This window comes from Carassius carassius, chromosome 9 (genome assembly GCF_963082965.1).
Source record: "Carassius carassius chromosome 9, fCarCar2.1, whole genome shotgun sequence".
NCBI classification, from domain to species: domain Eukaryota; kingdom Metazoa; phylum Chordata; class Actinopteri; order Cypriniformes; family Cyprinidae; genus Carassius; species Carassius carassius.
Genome location: NC_081763.1, coordinates 28,650,232 through 28,672,720, shown reverse-complemented (window position 1 = coordinate 28,672,720; position 22,489 = coordinate 28,650,232). Strand labels below are relative to the sequence as shown.

The following is a 22,489-nucleotide window of genomic DNA, read 5'->3' as shown; positions in this document are numbered from 1 at the left end:
TGGCTGTATGTGGAGTTTTACACCTTTCCAAGTTTATTTGCATTAATGTCCCTGCAGCATTTGGAAAGGGTTTGGTTTTTTGCAACCCCTCACATAGCCTTTGATTTCCCAAAACAATAATGCTTACACCAAACATTTCATGGATCAATGGTGGTTTGTTTCCCTGTCAAGCACCAGCTGATCCAATAATGAACCCAGACCGCATATTACAGTGACGTAAATAAGAACCCAGTGCTCCAGCAGACGAGGTGTGGTCAAAGAATGACTTCTGAGAATGTCGTGATCATATAAATGGTCATTATTGACTAAGGACAGACTTGTTTTTAAGACGTGAGGGTGCTTGTGGGACGCTTGTGGTTTTTGTACAAACACTGCAGTTGCAGCTTGGGCTCATCAGGGTTTTCATTTTTAAAAACAAGTGGACTCCACTCCAGCAACACCAGACAGCCATGTCCTTGCGACCAAGGGCTTCCTCTCAACCTGGAGGAGCAAACACCTTTCCAGGCCTTAAAAACATCCGAATTCTGCGTCCAAGAGCTCTGACTTCTCACGCTGGGTCGCCTTTAGAGGATGAGCTCTCCTGTCCGGTTTGCTGCGAGATCTTCACCGATCCCGTGGTCCTAAAGTGCAGCCACAGCTTCTGCCGCCTCTGCCTTCAGCAATTCTGGAACAAGAAGGCGGCCAAGAAGGAATGTCCCGTGTGCAGGATGAAGTGTTCTCTGACGGAGCCCACCATGAGTCTGGCTTTGAAGAACGTTTGCGATGCCATTGCACAGGAGCAGAAAGGACAAGCGTCTGCGAAAGCAGGCTCATATTCAGCCAACGAGACGTCCAAACCAGAGGCTCTCTGTGCCACTCACGGGGAGGGACTCAAATTGTTCTGCCAATATGACGAAGAGGTTCTCTGCTGTGTTTGTCAAACATCCAAGAAACATCAAGGCCACAGTGTGTGTCCTTTGGAAGAAGCAGCAAATGATCTCAAGGTGATGTATTTTTAAGAATATTCCCTAATAATTCTTAGTTTAAAATTTTTTTTTTTCCAAATAAGCCTTATTTTTACCAGAAATAAACCAAAAAGATAATGCATCCAGATGTTTTTCCTGTATTTGTCACTATTCTCAATTCAGTAGATATTTTGTCTATTCTTATTCTTTTTTTTTTGTAAATATATTTAATGTGCATAAATCGAAGGTAAAACAATAAATGCTGCCAGAACATATAAATACAATTTGATTACTGTATTAAATAATATATTTATATACGCATTAAATAATTGTGATAATTTTTTGCATTGTAATGATATAATACAGCTTACCTTGCTTAATCAAAAATACATAAAGTTAATTAGTTACTTTAGGCCAAATCAACACAATTTTCAATAGTAATTACATTAATAGTGAATATGTGTTTTATTAGAGTTAGAACCTTTGAACTTTTTGAGTGCAATTACTATATTATTATTATTATTTATTTTAAAATCTGGAGGAATTCTTGTTTACAGTTTTACTGTCCTTGAGGGTTGTTTCAAATTGGATTGAGACGTAAATTTAGTTTTCTTCTCCAGGACGAAATGCGGCAGATTGTCATCCCACTTAAGAAAAGTCTTCGACGCCTCTATGAGAGCAAACAGGAATATGATGACATAACTGTCCACATCAAGGTATCAACAAAAACCAAGATCCAGACTAATAAACATCATGTGATAGACTAGCCATCAACAGATACCTAGAGTAATCACTTAATTACCTTTTTTATTTTGGGTTCACACAGAACCAAGGGCAACAGACAGAGAAGCAAGTTCACGAGGAGTTTAACGAGCTTCGGCAATTTCTTCTGAAGGAGGAAGCTGCGAGGATTGCTGTTCTGGCAGAAGAAGAAGAGACAAAGAAACAGAGGATGAAGAAAAAAACGGACATAATTGCTCGTGATATACTCACCTTTTCTCGTGCTGTAATAGCCATTGAAAACGAGATTGCTAATGATGACAGCCTCTTTTTACAAGTAACCTGCTGTATTTGGATTAACTAATCTTATCAAGTTTTTACAAATATTAGCACAAGTAACTGATTTGACTTTTTCCTACAGAACTACAAGAATGTCAAAATGAGGTAATAGTACATTTGAGACTATTTGATTGATTTGTTTTCATAAAACTAACCTGACTGAATGTCTTTCTAGAGCTCAGATAGCATTTCATGAACCAGAAAAGGTCCCCAATACTCTAATTGACGTTGCGGAGCACATCGCCTCCCTGAAGTTCAGAGCGTGGGAAAAAATGCAGAGCCTGGTGGAATACAGTAAGTGTTCAGTTACGATAGAGCTGGATGAGTTTGTGTAAACATTCCGAATGGGTTCCCTTTAAATTCATGAGTTGGAATTTGAATGGAATGTCTCGCAGGTTGAATTGGAAGGACAGGAAAAGGAAAATACTGAGTGCAATTACTCACTAGCACAGCCAAGAGGAATTGCAAAAATGTATTGTTTCGACAGGTTTCCGAAACCTTTCCTTTTTACATTTTAACACTGGTACATAAATATGCATGTGTTATGTCTTTCCGATTCCTCTTCCACTTAGCTCCAGTGACGTTGGACCCCAACACAGCCTACCCCTGTTTGTCTCTTAGCAAGAGCCTGACGAGTGTGTCCAACACAGGGACGATGGAAGAGCTACCTAATAACCTGGAGCGCTTTGACCACTTTGATTTTGTACTGGGCTCCAAGGGTTTCACCTCAGGATGTCATTCCTGGGAGGTGGATGTGGGCCAAAATAATGACTGGGTAATCGGTGTGGTTAAAGCATCGGTAGCCAGGAAAGGCAAAATCTCAGGCTGTCCCGACGGTGGATTCTGGACCATCGCTCTCTCTGATGGGAAGTACACGGCCATGACCAGCCCCCACACCCCACTCGATCTGAAGGGCCACCTGGAAAGGGTTCGGGTGAAGATCGACTATGATGCTGGAGAGGTCAGCTTCTTTGACTCAGTGGGTGTCACACCTGTCTACATGTTTAATGATCATTTCACTGAGGCCGTGTTTCCTTTTTTCTGTCCGGGGGCAAATATAAATGGGAACAATCCTGGGCCGCTGAAGATCTGCCCCGTGAGAGTGGCAGTGTGGAACAGTGCCTTCTGGTGACGCCAGCTTTATTTACGTATTTCGGCTTCAGTTATAGGGTACCAGTCAAAGATTTGGATATGTTTACCTTTGAATCTATTAAATAACGATTTTTCCAGGTTTTAGAATGAATTCAAATCATAAAACAAGTCAAATTTAAGTATGACCAGCCCAGGCGTGACCAATATTTGATCTTCATCGAATTCACCAGCATTCATGGATTCCAGCTCTGCACACTCTGGGCTTCTCACTTATGAGGTGCATTCTGGGATCTATGTTCACATCTATGTAGAAACCATAGTGTCCAACTTGTCAATTTTAAATAAATGAATAGAACCATATGTAGGTAAGCACAGTTTAAATTAGTCTGTCATGGAATGTTGAGCTGAGCTGCAGACCACACCCTTTCTGCCTGGGTGTTTTTGGCACTGGGTGTGGCGCCCAGCTGCAGATAGTTAATTAGTCACCAGGTGGGAAGGATCTAGTGATTTAAGGGAATCAGAGTTACTCACAGGATGGAAAGCAGGTTGGCAAGATGTGTGGAGAAACTGGGCCTGGAAAGTGATACTGCAGGACTAAAGCTTGTCGGTGAGCATTTGTTTGTGCAGTGTGGTGGATTTTAACATTTAAATAAATCATGTAACTATACTTAAGGAAAAATGTATGTATAAATGTTATGAAAATCATGTTTGAATTGTAAACTAAAGTGTTATACATTTAACATCATGAAGGTATAGTTAAAAGCAATGTATTGTAAAGATTTTAAGGAAGCTGGAAGTGTGGAATTGTGGTTTTATAGGTTAAAGCTGTTAAAGTTTAAGGGTAAAATCATTTGAGTAGTGCTTTTAAAAGTGTCTTCAATTTATTTGGGGGCTCTAGATATGGGGTTTCTCTTTCCATTTATTTTCAAGACTAATTTCTTGTTTAAATTTAAGTATTTGATCCTGGGTTATGATGCTTTATTATGGTTACTTGGGCTTAATGTATTTTTTTTTCTTGATCTGCTTGTTTAAGGTTTTTTTTTTTTTTACCTGCTTTTGGCCATGGCAACTTTAAAATAAAAGAGAATTGATTCCTGGTCATTGAGTAAAATCCAGTTCAAATCTTCAAGAGCAAGCGTACCCTTTCAAGTGGGGGAAACTGCAGGGTTGAACTTCACTAGAGTGCGGGAACTTGACATGGAATTCTGAATCAGCCGTCCAGTAGTTACCCGTTGACTCCCTTTAAAAAAAAAGTTCTCCATTTGCATCTGTGGTTCCATGAAAAACCTTTCAAATCCACAGAACCTTTAAATTCCATAAAACGTTATTTATAAAAATTTTGGATTTTCTAAAGAACCTTTTAAAAGTTCTTTTAAGAACTCTTCACTGAATGGTTCTTTTGGGGAAGCAAATATGGTTAGTCTATGGCACTGATCAGAAAGCCTCTGTATTTTAATGCTACTTGAATGCTACAGCAATAAAGACTCTTATCTCTCAATAGAATTTACTCAATAGCTGGGGACTCTTTACCATTCCTCGGAAAAGAGAAGCATGCACAATCTTTGAGTAGTTTTCTGCACACAAACTGACCGTTATTAATTTTTCAATTAAATTTTCAAAATCCGTTCGTCTCATATTCCCCACCAATAGTTATTTATATTTTAATTCAGTAGAGGCTTCTTAGCCTTCTAAGCCGAAGACAGAGAATGCCTGCAAATTTAATTTCAGGCATTTAAGCACAATACTTGCACTAAATAGATTTGAAAACGCACAAGAAGCTCAGTCAGGTATATCCAGACCTTTGATTGTGTATGATGTTTTATGGACAGTTTGTTGTCTACCAAAGTATATGTTTGGATAATTTTCTAATATTTGCTTACCTCATATATATATATATATAAATGTAACTGATATGTAATGCCAAATTAGAAAAGCTTGTTTGTATTTATTGAGCTTCTCACAAGTGTGATATGTTAACTTGCTAAACTCAGTAGATCTATGTACCAATTTATAGAACTCTCTAGGATATTGTATAAAATATATAGAAATCATAACATTCTATGCTGTTTGTTAAAGTGCATGTAATAGCAATAAATGCTGTTCTGGTTTTTTACTATTTTATGGTGAATGGCAAATTATATAGCACAATGTTTGTGCATTCAGATAAATGACACAATATCGCAGTATTGTTTTAGTTCATTTTATTGTATTGAACACGAAGTTACCATGTCATAAGCACTGATGACTGCGCTTATCACTTTGCTAATAATGGGTCAAACAGGTCATCTGGATATATAAAATTTTTCTAAAGAACCTTTTTTTTTTTTTTTTTTTTAAGTTAGCGAATGGTTCTTTTGGAAAGCAAAAATTGTTCTTAAAAGGCATTTCTCTGAAAGCACCCTTTTGGAACCTTTATATTTAAGAGTGTATAATTCTCAATTTTAAGCCTTTACTCTTGAATGCTACAACAATAAAGACTGCTCTTTTACTTGCATTTATTCAGCTCGTGAACTCTTTACCATTTATTGGAGAAACTCCGCAAAGATAAGCATGTACAATCTATGTAGATTAGTTTTCAGCCCACGTTGTTTACAGTCTAAACCCAAACTGACCATGAGAAGTAATTTTTCAATTATTTCTCAGAACTTAATCCTCATTATCAGACAGTCCACCCAATAACTGCTAGTCTCCTACCGACAGTTATATTTTAATTCAGTGGAAGTTTCAAAAGACATCACTTGTGAAAATGTAAAATACACTAGTCTATGATGCCTGGAAAATTAATTTCAGATTAACAGAATTTAAAGCTCACAAGAAGCTCAGTCAAGTCTATCCATGACTATGATTGGTTATAAGTTTTATGGGCAGTTTGTGGTCTACCAAAGTATGTTTTCATAATTTAATAGTTACATTTACCTCATACCTCATTGATATGTAATGCCAAATTAGAACAGCCAGTTTTATTTGTTGCTCTTTTTACAATGGTGAGTTTAGTAGCTTGGTGAACTCGGATTATGTAATAGTTTATCAAATCTAAGGATATTGATCAAAATGTAAAAAACTAAAAAATGATAGTTTCTTTGAGGCCCATCTTATATTGTTTGCTAAAGTGCATGTAGTAGCATAGAAATACTGTCAGAAAATGCTTTACATTACTGAATGTGGTGTCATGGTGTTTTTAAAAGGTGAATGGCAAATTATATAAAAGTTTATGCATTAAGATAAATGGCAATATAACAGTATTGTTTGTTTAGACTGTGTTCAATACAAAGAAACAAAGAGAATGAATTTGAACATGTCATAAACATTAATGACTGTGCTTATCACTTTATTTGTAACGGGTTAAAAAGGTCAATCTGTATCAGCCCTTTGATGAACGTTTTTCTGGTTTACCAGGGAATTGTTTCTCCAGTGTAGTCTAAGAATCCACCGTTCTGCTTCTCAGTAAGGCCACCAATGACACGCAGCATCCCCTCCACACTTTCTCTGGCATCAATCGACGCCTGGTGAACAAACAGTGAATCACATGCATTTAAAATAGTGGTAGCATTGTCAAAAGGAGACCATCAGAGTGCTTTTGTGATTCAGGCCTCATGTTCTGTTAAGGTCCTAAGAGATTCCTTTATTACTGAGTCTAGATTTACCATATCTCCCCCCATGTCTGTCTTCACCCATCCTGGATGAAGGGAAATGCAAAGGATCTCATCTGCCTTTAAGTCCCTGGCGGTGTATATGGTCAGCATGTTTAGACCTGCCTGAAAGGAAAACAGATGCATCATAAAGTTTCAGATCAGTTAAGATGGTTTTTATCCAAACTGTGTAGCAGACAATTTATAAAGAAGATATAGAAAGAATAGCTCAATTTCAAACTGTTTTTTCTTTTTTTCCCATTCAGGACATTACATTAGAAATCCAGTCTGATCTTTCACACTGAAACCGTTCCAAATATCTGATTTTCAATTGAGTTTCAAACCACATACAAACAAGAACAGAACAGTCTTAGGATTCTTGTGTACCTTGCTGATACTGTATGGGAAGAATGGGAATGGCTCTTTCAGTTCTGGCATGATGCTCATAGACGCTGAATCCGTGGATATGTTGATCACAGCTGCTTTATCACATGACATCCCTGGTTTGCCACTGGCTTTAGCTGCCGTACGCAGATATGGCAGGTACTCCTGATTGAAACCATTCACAACAGATTGTTTCAGATCTACAAGAAAGGTCGCATTTTAGATTCAGCTTGCTCTCAAAAGGGATTTCCATTACCCTAATGACAAACAAAGGTCCTATCACATTGGTGTTGAAGGTGTTTTGCATGTCCTCAACAGTGGCGGTCAGCATGGTTTTTTGTGGCAACACTGCAGCGTTATTCACAAGTAGGTTCAAGCCCTTCTTCCCCAGAAGAGAACCCACTTTTTTGGCTGACTCTTTGACACTGCATGGATCAGCAACATCTAATAATAGCAGGAAATAAAAATAAATATGACGTTATTTCAAAACATAATCTACATTACAATCTATTGTAATATAAAATGGAGTGTAAAAGATAAATGCACATGTACCAAGCTGCACAAGGGTGACAACTCCTGGATGATTTTTGGCCAGTTCTCTCAGTGCCTGAATCAGAAAGAAAATGTGAATGTTTAAAAATGTTTTTTTGAGCTGTCTATGATCCTAAGCTCCTGAATACTCACCTCAGAGTTTGGCCCATCTGGATCACGACATGCAGCAAAAATATTTGAGCAACAGGCCTCCAGGAGTTGCTTGACCATTTCTAAACCCAAGCCTCGGTTGGCCCCTGTCACTAGAGCATTACATGCCTTCAATCCTGCCATGTTCAAAGATGAAAGTCTGGTTCTGTCAAACAACCTGCCTCACTATATGGCTTTTATATAGGATGCAGAGTGGACTCCACGCCCCTTACTGCACTGGTCTGTTCAGTGTTTGTAACCAAGAGTCATGAACTTATCAGAGCTGATTGCTTTGAGTAATAAAACTACTTTTATACTTTCCAAAATCTGCAATGTATTATACAAAATCATAAATGCTATCAGGGGTGAAAGCAGAGGTGAAAAATCTGGACTAGAAAACAACAGTCCTAAAGCAAAATCTGGAAGGTACTGTATGACCCAGAAACTGATGAGATAATTATTAACTCCTTTATTGCTACTGTGACCTTAAGCAAGGTATTTACTCATATGCTCAAAAGGAACACTCTCTGTAGTAATTTATATAAAAATCATCTGTTAAATAAACCGCACTGAATCAACCAAACAAAGATTTTATGATGGTCAGTCTGTTCAGTATAATGCATTCAAGGAGAAATTTGCGATAAAATGTTCCTTTAGAGAATATATCATACTGTGTGTAGATCTATCCATTTAACACTAAAATAATTCATACTAAATAGTCTTAACGTATTCTGATTTAAGACAGAATTATTTAGATCAGAGTCAGATGCACTATTCTCCAAATATTTAAACTATTGAGACAAATATACAACCATAATGAATATTTGTCATAACATCATTATATTCTATGGGTTTAATGAATTGGCAAATAATATAGTTATCTTTAACGGTCATATAACAAAAATGTAACTTAAATCAGAACTTAAAACTTTCTGGAAGTCTGGATGAAAAAATTGTCCATGCATTGTTCTGTGTGTATTGTGCTGTTTCATACTATATGTGCTATTGAGGATAAGAGGAAAATATATAATTAAATCAATAATCAGAGACAAAAAAAAAGCGATAACAGTGACTTCTAGTTAATGATTTGCAACTGTATCAAACAGTGGCAGCCCAGTCACATTACACTGCTGTCTCTGTGGAAGAAAGGCAGAAAACAAAAGAAACGAGTTTTACAACTTTTTTTGCCTGGTGTACTTATAAAAAAAAAAAAGCACAACTTCTGCATAGAAGCTGAAATTAATTTTTTTTTTCAGCATACTTTTTGGGGAACACAAAGGGAGATTTTTAGTAGAATCCCAAAGCTGCTCACTCAGGACATGCTTTTTAATTCATAGTTTTGATGCCTTCAGAGTGAATCTACAATTTTCATAGTCATGAAAATAAAGAAAACTCTTTGAATGAGAAGGTGTGTCCAAACTTTTGGTCTGTACCGTATATATATATATATATATATATATATATATATATATATATATATATATATTAGGGGTTGCACGACTATTGATTTCTACTAGTCGAATTTTATTTAAAAAATACTCGACTACTCGTGGTTCATGCTACTGTAAATGAAAATACATTTTTTTAATCAATAAACAATTCATAGCCTTATGCAACGATTGCATATGTAAATTAAAAATGTAATTATGACATTACATATTAAAATTTTCATGTAACAGCCAGTATTTGTATCTGTATTTGTGTCTGTAACAATCACAACATTTTTCGTATCTGCATTCGGATACAACGTCGTAAAGTACTTAATAAGACCGTTATGGCTATCTTTTTTTTCATAGTTATCACTGAACAAGTATGCCATGTTAAACTAAAATAATTTTTAATTTCTAAAATAATATTTATCATGCAAGCAGAGATGTCATGACAAACGTTTAGTGATCATTTGAACACGACTGAATCAATTGAACGCGCACATTTTCATTACGCAGAACTCTTTAAAAGCCGTGTTGCAGGGTTAATTATTCAAAGAATTTGTGCAATTTGCTTGTTGGTAATACACATTTAAACTGTTATCCATTGTATTTTATGTTGTTGGGTATCACAAAACGGAATATAATACGGAAAAGTAGGTACTATCTTACAGCGGTCTGCTTTCCCCCACAATGCACAGCGACCAAAACGCACTCACTTCCCTACAGCACAAGTTTTCCAACGCAGTTTCCATGGGACAGCACCCACACAAGCACCTGCTAAACACAGCGACAGAAACGCGGCTACGCTTGCAACAACATTTTCACCAGAGGTGAAACGCTTAGAAACGTTCATATAGCTAGCATGATGCCTTCTATTTATATATGACAAAGACAAAGTTTACCAGTTCTACGACACTATGACAAAGGTTACCGGTACTTATCTGAACTAACGTCATGATCACTGCCACTAGATATAAAGAAAACGTTGATTTTTCACTCGGTGCTATTCAATGACAGTAAAAAATATATACGTGTCGTTATTGTGCACTGCTGCTCGTAGACTAGCTCCAGTGCTCACTGCTGCGATGCTAAATGATAGCAACTCACCAGGACACTTCACCAACTCTCCACTCATTCTCCTCGGACCATGCATAGGCTTTGACGGACAACAGTTCTTGGCAATCCCTCATTTGCCCTCTCACGTCTGGCAGGTTAGAAATTATACGGCTGGGGGTCATCATACATGTTGGCTCTTGCCACCTCTTCCTCATCCCAGTCAGTCGCTACAGTTCTGATGATGCGCTCCAGGCAGGTTTTTGAGCTTTTCATACCACGCGGACTGGCCATCGGGAGCACCGGGACATTTCCTGGTGGCCTGACGGTCATGCTGGTCTGCCTGCTGCCGCTGTGCAGTCGATCAGGCTGACGTGCAATAGGCTGTTATGCAACTGCGAATTAATTGACGGTCTTATGAATCTACAAATCAGGCAATCGCGGAGTGAAAATGACACCACCATATGACCAAACATCAGCGAAGCACTGCCTAATTGGCTATATCCAGAGGCAGGCTTCATCTTAGAAAATCGCGCAAAAAAAAAAAATGGAGCGTAAACGCAAAGGAGGAGCAGAGACGGAACGTATATATATGAGAAAAGCCCTGGCCACAGACACAGCAAGTTGCTGCAAAATTCCAGCCATGTTCGCCAGTAAGGGAGCAGGTCGGTCAGAATTACATTTATATTTAGGGATGGGACGGTTCACTGAAAAAACCGAACCGTTCAGTTCTCCACACACGGTTCGTCACGCGCTGGGACCGCTGTTCATCTTAAATCTGACAAAGCATCTGTAATATGGTTTACTATAAATAACACGTAAAACAAACAGGGTTCAGCTAATATATGTTTCTGTTGATGTAAGCGCATTCTGGATTCCCAGACATTACAACATCAGCGATGAAAAAAAAAAAACCTGGACAAATCATTCACTCAGTGTTGCCAGATTGGAAATGTCCAAGTATCGTACCAGAAGTTCAAAATTATCGTATCTGGAAGAAAATTATCGTACACGAGTCAAAAGAGTTATTTATCTATTCTAAACCAACAACATTTCGACACGACCTGCAAATTACCACTATAGATAACAAGGCGTATTGTTGGACGGAAGCAGTTCGACAAAATACTATCCCATTATTTTCAGTGACTGTCTGTGTCGCGGCGCATATTAAAACATATTAAAATGATTTTTAAAACTTGCTTTGTCGCGTCCAGTGAAGAAGGAATTTAGCTGTTGCTGCGTGGTGCAGTTAACTCCACATCTGAGCCGCTGTAATCGGAATCCTGCGTGTTGCCAGATGTTGAAGGGTTCTTGCTGTCATGGACCGCAACTAGTGCTCGTTGGCTTTAAAGCAGGGCACTCTCCTGCATTCTTAACACACCCTGAGGTGCACACGAACGCATTTAGAGTGTCTGTAATGAGCCGATTTCGTATTTGAGTAAAGAAGCCCTATAAATGCAACTACCCTCATTTAAATTTTCATAGAATTCTGAAATTATCGTACATTACTGGATTTTTTAAATTATTGATCGTACATCGTACAGAGGTAAAAATTATCGTACGAATAGGCCTACGATAATTATCGTACGTCTGGCAACACTGCATTCACTCTTGTTCAATACTAATACGAACACTGTATCAGTGCATTCTTTTAAAGTGACAGTATTTATATTAATCGAACAGCAACAACAAAAAAATCACTCACTGCTCTTTATTAAAAAGCTTTTTTTATTTAATAAAGAATAATCTTTAATTTATAGTCCAAAATGCAATGCTGTTTTATATTTGAATACTTTAATTTTACTAAAAACTAATGCAAGACCTACCTAAAAAAAAAAACTGAAAGTCAGTTTATTTTAATGTGTATCTTTACTCTAAAGAAGTTTTAAAAGAGCATCTTAATGGCACACTGTTTTACATATGGGGATACAGTATTTTTTTAGTGCCAAAATTGACCAGAAATTGATTTTCCATTTCTAGCCTACAGTATGTAGCCTAGTGTACAATGCTTATTTATTTTGAAGGTGACGAAGGAAGCAACAGTAGCACTAGTGCTCCTGCTTTGAACAAGAGGGGGTGGACATTTCAGCTTTTGAGTCAGAGCAGGAAACCTTCAAGTAAAGTTTAAGCTATAAGCAAAACTAAACATGCTGGCTATACTCTAAGAACAATATGTGCTTTTATTATTTATAAGGTCATCAGTAGTAGGACTGTGATCATTGGAACATACAATTGATGGCTGCATAATTAATATAGATTATTGAAAGTGTTTATTTGCATAGAAACTCAATGTGCAGAGTGAGAGAGAGGGGGATTAAGGAAAGACGATAGAGACAGTGTATGCCTTGATACTTTGATTTATTTTTTAAGTATAACCCAATTCAAACAACTGAAAGAGCCAAAGAGTTTAGCAGTCTGGTGGACACATGAATTGGGTGGTGGTGACTGCAAGCAACAGAGGTGGCCTGGGGTGGAGTCAAATTCCCGGCCTCGGAACTCGGAGTACATCGATCTAGTACGAGTTCACGGGTGGGAAGTCATGGGTTTGACTGCCGTTCCAGTGCACTTTCATGGGTTTAAGGTTGGAAAAACACGGGTTACGGGGTGGCTGGAATGCGGCATCATACTAGGCTTAGGCTACCTTTCCTCCACTTCTCCCCAATGTGACGTCATCACCGAGTTATGTAAAAAAAAACCCGTTAATACCAAAAACTTAAAAAAAATGGTCTTTAAGACGATTTTTGAGACATTTTAAAAATGATACACATATCTTGAATGATTTATGTACCCATTAATCGAAAGTGGTGGTTAACCTGCAACATGGCCTTTAAGCGAGTCTTTATGTTTAGTAAACTTCTCTAAACAAATGTGTGTGTGCCGCGCAAACCAGAAAAAGATTAAGATGCAAACATGTAGGCCAAATAGAAAATGTATCCATATCTAAGTTGATTATTAGCCTGCTTAGAGAACTTGTTTGGTTTTTGAGAAACTGACGCGCAAGGTGGCTGTTTGATTGGTGAGTGCGCTGTGCTTAATCCATTAAGCCTAAGGTTTAAATCATTGCCTTTTAAATATATACAATAGAACATGTATGATGTACTATTATAGGTGATGTTACTCTTGCCAAGCTCTGATTTCTGAGAGATGCACGGAGAGACAACAGCAATGCTGTGTAACGATTGATCACAGGAAACGAGAGATCCAATAGCAGTGTGTTTTAATGGGTAATCCAAAATCACAATCCAAAACAAGCAGGGGGTCAAAAACCATGAAAGCAGTCAACAAAAAAAAAAACAAAGAACAAGAAAAACACAAGAAACCAGAAAACACAGGGGAACGCGAGGATACCAGGTGACAGAAAACAAGGACTCCATGAAACAGAATGAAAACAGACCGGTATATACAGGTGATGACGATGAAAGTGAAGACAGGTGAGTGCAATTAACAGGTGTGCAATTAACCGTGATGAAGGGACAAGGCTTAGTGGGAAATGTAGTGCCTGCAGTGGGGTGCCTATGGGGAAGTGAGACCACTAGTGGACACCCAGGGAAACACAGACCAGACACTGTGACATGCTGTGTTTGATTTGCGCTCTTTTCATTCATAAAGTTTACATTCATTTACTTCGCACTCGTGACTTTAGAGGTCTCTGTATAATATTGCGCTGATCCCCTGGCTCGGCTGTTATCTAGCAAACTCCGGACTGTGCCAGCTTCAGCCGAGTATTCGGGCAGAATTATTCCTTGTCTGTTATTCGTTTTTGAAGCCACTATCCGTGCCATTCTGAATAAGGTATTCGGCTTCAGGCACACCCCTGTTTACATATTTAAATTTTACATGCAACAAAGATAAGGTCATAAAAAAAAACCCAGCCACACGCAATATTTAATCCTAAAATTCACGTCGTACTTGCAAACTCTTTGTACGCGTTATGGTTAATGCATGCTCGAGTAGTTGATTGTTTCCGACAGCGCCGACTAGTGGTTGAAGTAGTCGATCACTCGACTAGTCTATGCAAGGCCTTATATATATATATAAGCGGAGGGATCAGTAGATCTAGAATAGAGAGAATTGAGAAATATTTTTTTAGTGATTACGTATAAGTCTTTCAAAACATGAGCTTTTTCAATCAGTAATCTTCTGTTTAAGCCATAGCTCCACATGTTTTCAACTAGGCCATTTCTTGTTTGTTTTCAATTATTTTTAAAAGGTAAGATAACTACTTTGTGGTCCCTCTAAGGAAATGCAACTGCTTGCATATTTACAAGACACAAATGTGTATGTCAAGCCAAAAAATCACAAGAACTGTGTGTGGATGCTTACTTTGGTGTTTTGGTGTCTTTGTCTTTCTCTCTCACTCAGATAACATTCTACATACATGCTAATATGATGAATAGCATACGTTTTTTCATCTCATACATCTATTTTGGTTTCAAATATTTTTAATAGAGTACATATTCACATCGTTATATTATCTACATCATACACAAGAGTATAATGTATATCCATATAGAAATATGTGCAGTTAGGACCTACGGTCCTCTTTTTGTTTTTAGAACATACAACAATGGTAAAAGAAGAACACAATCAACAGATAGACATACAGAGTACAAAAAAAAAAAAACCCAACCTAAATAATCCCTCTTCCCCACCCTACCCAGCCTTATCCTTCCGTCTAAATACAACTATATTATAGTTAGAGGGAAACATTAATTTCCACTGCCAGGTGTGAGATAGTGAATGAGAGGTATATATTTTATTCTCTCTAAGTAGAGAGTGTTAGTAAGATCACTAAGCCATATCTTTGTGGAGGGTGTTTCTTTATTTTTCCAATGCATGAGAAGTAGCTTCTTTGCGGTGATGAGACTATAGGACAGGAAGCATTGTTGGTAGTTGTTTAACCTTTTAATATCGTCTGATTTTCCTAAAATAATAATGTGTGGATTAGGCTCCAATTGTATTTTAAGTATCCTAGAAATTAAACTGAAGATATTAAACCAAAAGATCTTAACCTTGGGACACAGGACGAAGCTGTGAAGCAACGTGTCTTCTGCAACAAGGCATCTGTCATTTAGAGGGGATATCTCAGGGTATATTTTGTGTAACCTCTCCTTAGAATAGTGAAGACGATGTAGAATCTAGAACATCGAGGAGTATGTTCCAAAGTCTTTTCCCATAGAGGGTCTGGGATCACAGTGCCCATTTCTTCCTCCCATTTTGTTTTTATGGAAGTGGAGATCACTGGACTGATAGACTGCAAAGTGTCATAAATATAAGATATCGATTTTTCTGAGCAAGACATGGGTCGGAGGCATCGATCAAGACCAGAGCCTGAGAAGGTCTCAAAATTTTGCAAATATTTTCTTACATAGTTTCTAATTTGCAAGTATCTAAAGAAACTACTACCTGGTATATTATATTTACTCTGTAATTGTGCAAAGGATGCAAAAATGCCATTAATGTATAACTCTCCTATTGTATGGATGCCTCTGTTCATCCAGAGATTAAAAGTATTATCAAGAATCGATGGAGGAAACGTAGGGTTTCCAGTGATAGGTAATGCATAAGATATGGGTTTCAACTTAAAGTGTGATTTGATTTGTTTCCAAATACACACTGTACTATGGATCATCACATTGCTATTGTACAAATACTTCTCAATAGTGTAAGGTGCCAGAAGGATGGCACCTATAGAGTTAGGCTGGCATGCCTCTTGATCTAATTCGAGCCAGTTTGGTGGGGTAGCAGTGTTATCCAGCCAGTACGCCATAATCTTGATATGTGAGGCCCAGTAATATGATAACTCATACATCTATTTTGCAACCATCTCAAATGTAACCATCAGTCATTACTGTTATTTAACATTTTCAGTACAAGTGGGAGATAATAGGCAAGAAATGTACAGTTTGCACCATCATACTGACAATGTTCCTTTAGTCATTCAGCAATCCTGGAGCCTAAACCACCCCTCAGAGTCCTCATAAATAATGTGTGTGTTAAGCTAAGTGTGCTAAACTTATAAGCAAATAATTTGCCACGTATAACATAGAAAAGATATTACTACTTTATTGCCTCATTAATTGTTTTATTGTATGAAATTATATTTGATACAAAGTCATTGTGTATGTAATAAACTTGTGGGCTCCAGTGCTTGATTAAGTGTGGCCTTTTATGCTTAAAGGACTAAACAGGGCAGTTTGGACCTGGATTGGCCCTTTTGAATCCTCTCATATAGGTGTGATTTTGTTCTGGTTCACCAAGGAATTGTTTTTCCAGTGTAGTCCATGAATCCACCGTGCTGCTGCTCAGTAAGGCTGCCAATGACACGCAGCATCCCCTCCACACTTTCTTTAGGTTCAAGTGGTGCCTAGTGGAAATAAAAACACCCATCTAGTTCAAACTCAAAACATGCAAAATATAAACAATATAGCAGAAGCATTTTGACGAATTATAAAATGGTGGAAATCAAAAGCACGGTGCATTAAAATTGACCACATCTGCGGTTCTTTTGACATCAGTCCATATATGTCTAGGAATGAGGAGACCGGCTGCTGGAATTTTGGGAGATGTTCATGTATGACAATTCTAGCTGCTTAACACTCCTTTTTTTTAATCATGTTTTTTATTTCATGATGTGCCAAATGTTTTCAACTGGTGGTAGGTCTGGACTGCAGGCAGGACTCTTCTAATATAAAGCCATGCTGTTGTAACAGAGGCAGCATGTGGTTTAGCATTATCTTACAAGGCCTTCCCTCATAAAGACTTTATCTGGATGGAAGCATATGTTGCTCTAAAACCTGTATATGTACTTTTCATCATTGATGTTGCCTTTTCTAATGTGGAAGCTGTCTATCCCATAGGAACTAATGCACCCCATGTCATCAGAGATGATTGGTTTTGAAGTGTGCGGATAGCAAGCTCTCTCCTCTATAATCTGCAGGATGCGGCATCTATGGTTTAAAAAAAAAATCAAAATTCGATTCATCTGACCAGAGAACAGTTTTCCACTTTGCCTCAGTCCTTTTTAAATGAGCTTTGGCCCAGAGAAGATGGTGGAAATTTGAATCTTGCTAAGATATGACTTCTTCTTTGCATGACAAAGCTTTAACCTGGATTTGTGGATGGCATGGTAAACTGCGTTCACTGATAATGATTTCTGCAAGTGTGTCTGAGCCTATGCAGTGATTTTCATTACAGAATGCCGTTTTTAAATCAGTGCCACCTGAGGGCCCAAAGATCACGGCATCCAATAATGATTTTCACCATTGTCTCTTGCACATAGAGATTTCAGCAGATTATTTTGAAGATATTATGTACTGTAGACAATGGGATATTCAAAGTCTTCACAATTTTACATTGAGGAACATTATTCGGAAATAGTTCTACAATTTGTAAATGTAGTTATTGCAGATTGGCGAACCTCTTCCAATATATAAGATTATCTTTTTTATACCCAATCATGTTACTGACCTGTTGTCAATTAACCTAATTTGCTGCAAATAATTTCTCCTGCTGTTTCCTTACTTATTATCTTTATTGTCCTTAACAGGCCATTTTTGTTTATGTAGACAACAGTATACATGCACATAGAGCAGCAACACTACACATATAAAACACACATTTATAATAAGTCATTTAAAAACATGTTTGCACAGGTACAAAGGAATTCTTGTATCTGTTTGATTTTCACAAAGGGAGTTTAAATCTGCCCAGGAGGAAGCAGTTGGAATTCATTACACAATGGATGGGTGACATCAAAAGGACTAACTGGCCCTTCTTAGTCACCTTATAGTCATATATTTGTGTGATAGTTCTTAATTTAGTCCCCACTATCTTACTGCACATTTTAACTGTGCTGTTCAACTTACCCCTGTTCTTTACATTCAGATTGCCATAGCAACAAATAAAATCAAAATTTAAAATAGATTCAATAAAACAAGTATGAAACATCTTCATAAAAGAAACATCCTCATAAAAAGTTCAAAGTGAAAATACATCTTCAGAAGGTGCATACGTTGGAGAGCTTTCCCTCTAATCTTATTAGTGTTTATCTTAAATTTTAATTTATCATCAAACACAGTGCCTAAATATTTGTACTCCTTAACCACTTCTACCTGATGTCCCTTAATAAAGTCAGGCAACACAGGCACAAAGTTCTTTTTACGGGAGTCAATGAACATTTCTTTTGTTTTAGAAGCATTAATGTTTAACCTTGCCGCCTCATATGAGGACGTTATATTTTTGAGAATTTCTCTGAGACCGTACATGCCACAGTTTTAAGTCTGGATGTCCTGTACAGAGCAAATTTAGGGCTTTCAGAGATACTAAATGATTGGATGTTTGACCATGACCACTCCCTCTCCTTGGTCTTCAGAAATGTCTAAAATAACTTCAGTGACACTTATTGAAATATGATAATATTAAGTAATCACTAAAATCTGCCAATCTTTTTAATTGTGAGTCATAAATCAACATCTCAGGCAAATGTTATGGGGTTTCAAATCAAAATATGACTTTCTGTTATGAAACAGGACGTTGATTTCATACATGTCCCCATACAATATGCCCTCATTTTTTTTAACTTCCTAATATTTTCTAATCATATTTAGCAAGGTACAAATGGCATCTTCCACTCCTCTTCCTGATCTATACACAAACTGCACAGGATCAAGTGCTGAATGTGTTAAGGCTAAAATTCCCTCCCTATTTTTTCATAAGATTTCATAACCAGGGAAGTAGTGCAACGGGCCTATAATCATTAAAAGAAATATGATTACTTTTTTCACAATTGGAACTACTATGGAATCTTTCCAAAGACGAATGACTTTACAAAGTGCACTTTAAGTGCACACGTCCCAATTTTTTTGAGACGTTTTGAGGCCACCAAATTCAAAATGATTAATTATTTGTTCTTTCAGATGGTGCATTTCCTCCGTTTAAACATTTGACATGTTCTCTATATTATATTCTGAGTCTGTATTATATTCTGAGCGCCAGCACTTAACCAACTAATACTAGCACTTTTCCTTCTTTTCTTATCTTTCATAAAAATAAAAACCTGGCTATGCGTTCTGTACTAGACTAACTGAGACTTGTCATGGCACTTGTATACTGTTGTTGTTCTCTTGTTGATCTGACTGCTTCTATTGTTCTCATTTGTAAGTAGCTTTGGATAAAAGCTTCTGCTAAATGATTAAATGTAAATGTAAAATATGGGTTTATGTGGTTTGCAAATCATTGCATTCTGCTTTTTTTTTTCTTGAACACCATACATGAAACTTTAAACTGTTGTTGGCACTAAAAATTTCAAAGACTTCAAAAATCCAGCATTTGTGAGCTCAGTTTGAAAATCCTTTTGACATGTTTCCCATATTTGTGCTTAAAATAAAACAAAACGGACTAATAAATCTACACTCACTTTTTCTCCACCCAGTTCAGTCTTCACCCATCCTGGATGAAGGGCCATGCAGAGGATCTCATCCGCCTTTAACTCCTCAGAAGCTAACACAGTCAGCATGTTAAAACCTGCCTGATACGTAACCATAACAGTAAAGTTATTTAATCGACTCATGCCATCAGTACATCATGGGCAATAAAGAGGATCCAGTTTAACTAGTCATAAGGCAGGACTGTGGTGTACCTTGCTCACGCAATATGGCAACACTGGGAATTTTTTAAATAAAGAAGGCATTGTGCTGATGGATCCCCCCACAGTGGAGATGTTGATGACTGCTGCTTTACTGCAGGACATTCCTGGTGTCCCGCTGGCTTTGGCAGCCTTTTTTAGATATGGCAGGTACTCCTGCAAAAAAAGGAGAAAGAATTAGAATAACTCTGAATTAGAATTTTATTTCATAATGTAGCATTAAAGGAATAGTTCACTCTCTGGCCAGTCAAGATGAGTTGAGATTATTTCTTCCTCTGAACAGATTTGGATGAATTTAGCATTCCATCACTTGTTAGCGAAAAACTGTGAATTTATAATATACAAATCCATTATTACTAATTTTTTTTAACTTCAAACCATTTCTTCCGACTAGAATATCTCTCTAATTTTGCATAATATTGCTTTATCATGTCTGAATCAGGAGAGAAATATGCACAGATCAAGCAGTACAAATCAGTCCACATCAGTTCTAAAGAAATACGTTGGTGGATCGTGAAGTGAGATGACAAAAGGAGATTAACTTTTTCACTAGAAGTGTAATAAGGATAAGGGACTCCTGTGGTTAATTTTGTCCAGAAGCAGGTTTAAAAGTTATAATGCCTTAATGATTGAGTTGTTTCTTACAAACATGTAGCTTTTCACTTCACAAGAAATGCATACTGATGGACAGGAGTCTCTGCGCAATAACAAACTACCAAGCACCAAAGTGGTAGCCCAGTTAAACAATGGTGCAGTAGTGTTTTAATACAATCAGATTAAGAAACCATGAGCTGGTTTAAGATTTTATTTTGGTACAATGTCATGAACCTTGCAGACATCCAGTGACTGGTTTTCCCCAAAAGCACTTATTTTAATAGTCTAGTCACAAACTTTTATCCCAGCACAATATAAGTTAAACCCCAGCCTAGATGTTTAGCCAGGACGTCACGGCACCAACATGCTTAATAAAAACGTTTTAAGACAAAGTGTTGTTTCAGAACTATCAAAAATGCTTTTTTTACATTACCTGAATGATTAATAAGGGTCCTATCACGTTGGTGCTGAAGGTGTTTTTCATGCTCTCAACACTGCTGGTCTGAATGGTGCCCCTTGCCAAGATTCCAGCATTATTCACAAGCAGGTTCAAACCATTGTTTCCCAGTAGAGAGCCCACTTTCTTGGCAGACTCTTTGATACTGCATGGATCATCAGCATCTAAAAGTAATAGAACAAATAGCAGTTCTACAGTTCAATAATACATCTCATGTCTCAATAATAATATAGTCGCAAAATAAATCAATTACATCTGTATCGTTTCTAATTAAACTTTTAAATTCACATTTACCAAGACGTATGATGGTGATCACACTTGGATGCTTTTTCGCCAATTCTCTCAATGCCTTAAGAAAGATAATATACATTAAACAAGATAAATGAGAATTTCTGTTGGTGTTTCAATTTGTGTTGGTTATTTGTAACTCACCTCAGACTTTGGTCCATCTGGATTACGACAGGTAGCAAAAATGTGACGTTTTGGACAAGAATCCTCCAAGAGTTGCTTAACAGTTTCTAAGCCCAAGCCTCGGTTGGCTCCGGTGATCAAGATATTGCATGCTTTCACTGTTGCCATGTTCTGTCAGTCTACTTCTGTCTGTCTGCCTTTCTTTTCTATGTGCAACGAAGTGAACGTTTAGCCCCTATAATATTATGTAATGTGTATGTTGCGTCATGCTGCCATTGAGGCAGAAAGAAAGATTGCAATACCGGTTGTGTAAAATTCAGTTCCTGTGAAAAACTGTTCCAATGGGTGGAGTAAACATGAATATTCCCGTCATGTCAAACGATTGAAACTGTACTTGTCATAGTAACATTTAATGAACGCAACTAATATTTACACAGTATAATCAACAACTGGATCATTATGTTTTTATATACTACCTTTAATTAATCTCAGAAGATGTTAATCTCAGGAGGAGTTGGGAGAACAGAGTTTGGCTGACCTTGTTTCAAAGTTGCATGACTCATTCTTCTCTAGAATACACTTCGAGAAATAATGACACAGTTGTCATTTTTGGGTGCACTCATACCTTTAATCTATTAGAGCTTGGAGATTGGTGATTCCCAAATAGGTGAATGTGGAAAGATTTTTATGTTTTCTTTTTATATATATATATATATATATATATATATATATATATATAAATAAAAAAGCTTAAAAATATTAATAATAAAAGAAAGAAAAAAGAAAATATGAGAAATATTTGCACATTTACTTATAAGACATTAATAATTCTATATTATATCCAGTATAATATGAAGAAGAAGAAAAAAGAACATGATACTCGGACCAGTTTTGCTTATATACATTTTATTAGGCCACAGATATGTTTGTAGAGGTTTATTTCAAGCACTGCTGTAGTTACCAATGATAACTAGGTAGACTATTAATTAAACTATTCAAACAAAAATTTGTTTCACGAATGAAATAAAAAGCTTAGCGCATCGTAGAGTAAATTCTATATTAGCCTGGGTCAGCTCAGACGATTTATCATATAACACAAACTATGAATT

The 22,489-nt window shown here is 37.1% G+C and overlaps 3 protein-coding genes across 4 annotated transcripts; 1 reads left to right on the top strand and 2 right to left on the bottom strand.

Annotated features, from left to right (window-relative positions):
• Positions 1-104: 104 nt before the first annotated feature.
• LOC132149504 (E3 ubiquitin-protein ligase TRIM39-like) lies at positions 105-3,487 on the top strand. Its single transcript, XM_059558814.1, has 6 exons — positions 105-983; positions 1,565-1,660; positions 1,771-2,001; positions 2,086-2,108; positions 2,179-2,297; positions 2,576-3,487. Exons 1-6 carry the CDS (start codon positions 450-452, stop codon positions 3,133-3,135), a joined length of 1,563 nt encoding a protein of 520 aa, XP_059414797.1. The 5' UTR covers positions 105-449; the 3' UTR covers positions 3,136-3,487.
• A 2,850-nt stretch (positions 3,488-6,337) lies between these two features.
• Positions 6,338-8,215, bottom strand: LOC132148662 (C-signal-like). Its single transcript, XM_059557362.1, has 6 exons — positions 7,793-8,215; positions 7,661-7,715; positions 7,365-7,552; positions 7,112-7,273; positions 6,740-6,850; positions 6,338-6,598 (listed from the first exon to the last, which is right to left on the bottom strand). The coding sequence occupies exons 1-6, from the start codon at positions 7,931-7,933 to the stop codon at positions 6,485-6,487; spliced, it is 771 nt and encodes a 256-aa protein (XP_059413345.1). The 5' UTR covers positions 7,934-8,215; the 3' UTR covers positions 6,338-6,484.
• Positions 8,216-16,415: 8,200 nt separating this feature from the next.
• LOC132149498 (C-signal-like) lies at positions 16,416-21,669 on the bottom strand. 2 transcript variants are annotated; one of them, XM_059558801.1, is made up of 7 exons: positions 21,402-21,669; positions 21,264-21,318; positions 20,946-21,133; positions 19,913-20,074; positions 19,669-19,801; positions 17,082-17,199; positions 16,416-16,639 (listed from the first exon to the last, which is right to left on the bottom strand). In XM_059558801.1, exons 1-7 carry the CDS (start codon positions 21,546-21,548, stop codon positions 16,456-16,458), a joined length of 987 nt encoding a protein of 328 aa, XP_059414784.1. In that variant the 5' UTR covers positions 21,549-21,669; the 3' UTR covers positions 16,416-16,455. The 2 variants fall into 2 exon arrangements, with proteins under 2 accessions (XP_059414784.1, XP_059414785.1); XM_059558802.1 differs by lacking the exon at positions 17,082-17,199 and having other exon boundaries at positions 19,691-19,801; positions 21,402-21,661.
• Positions 21,670-22,489: the final 820 nt, after the last annotated feature.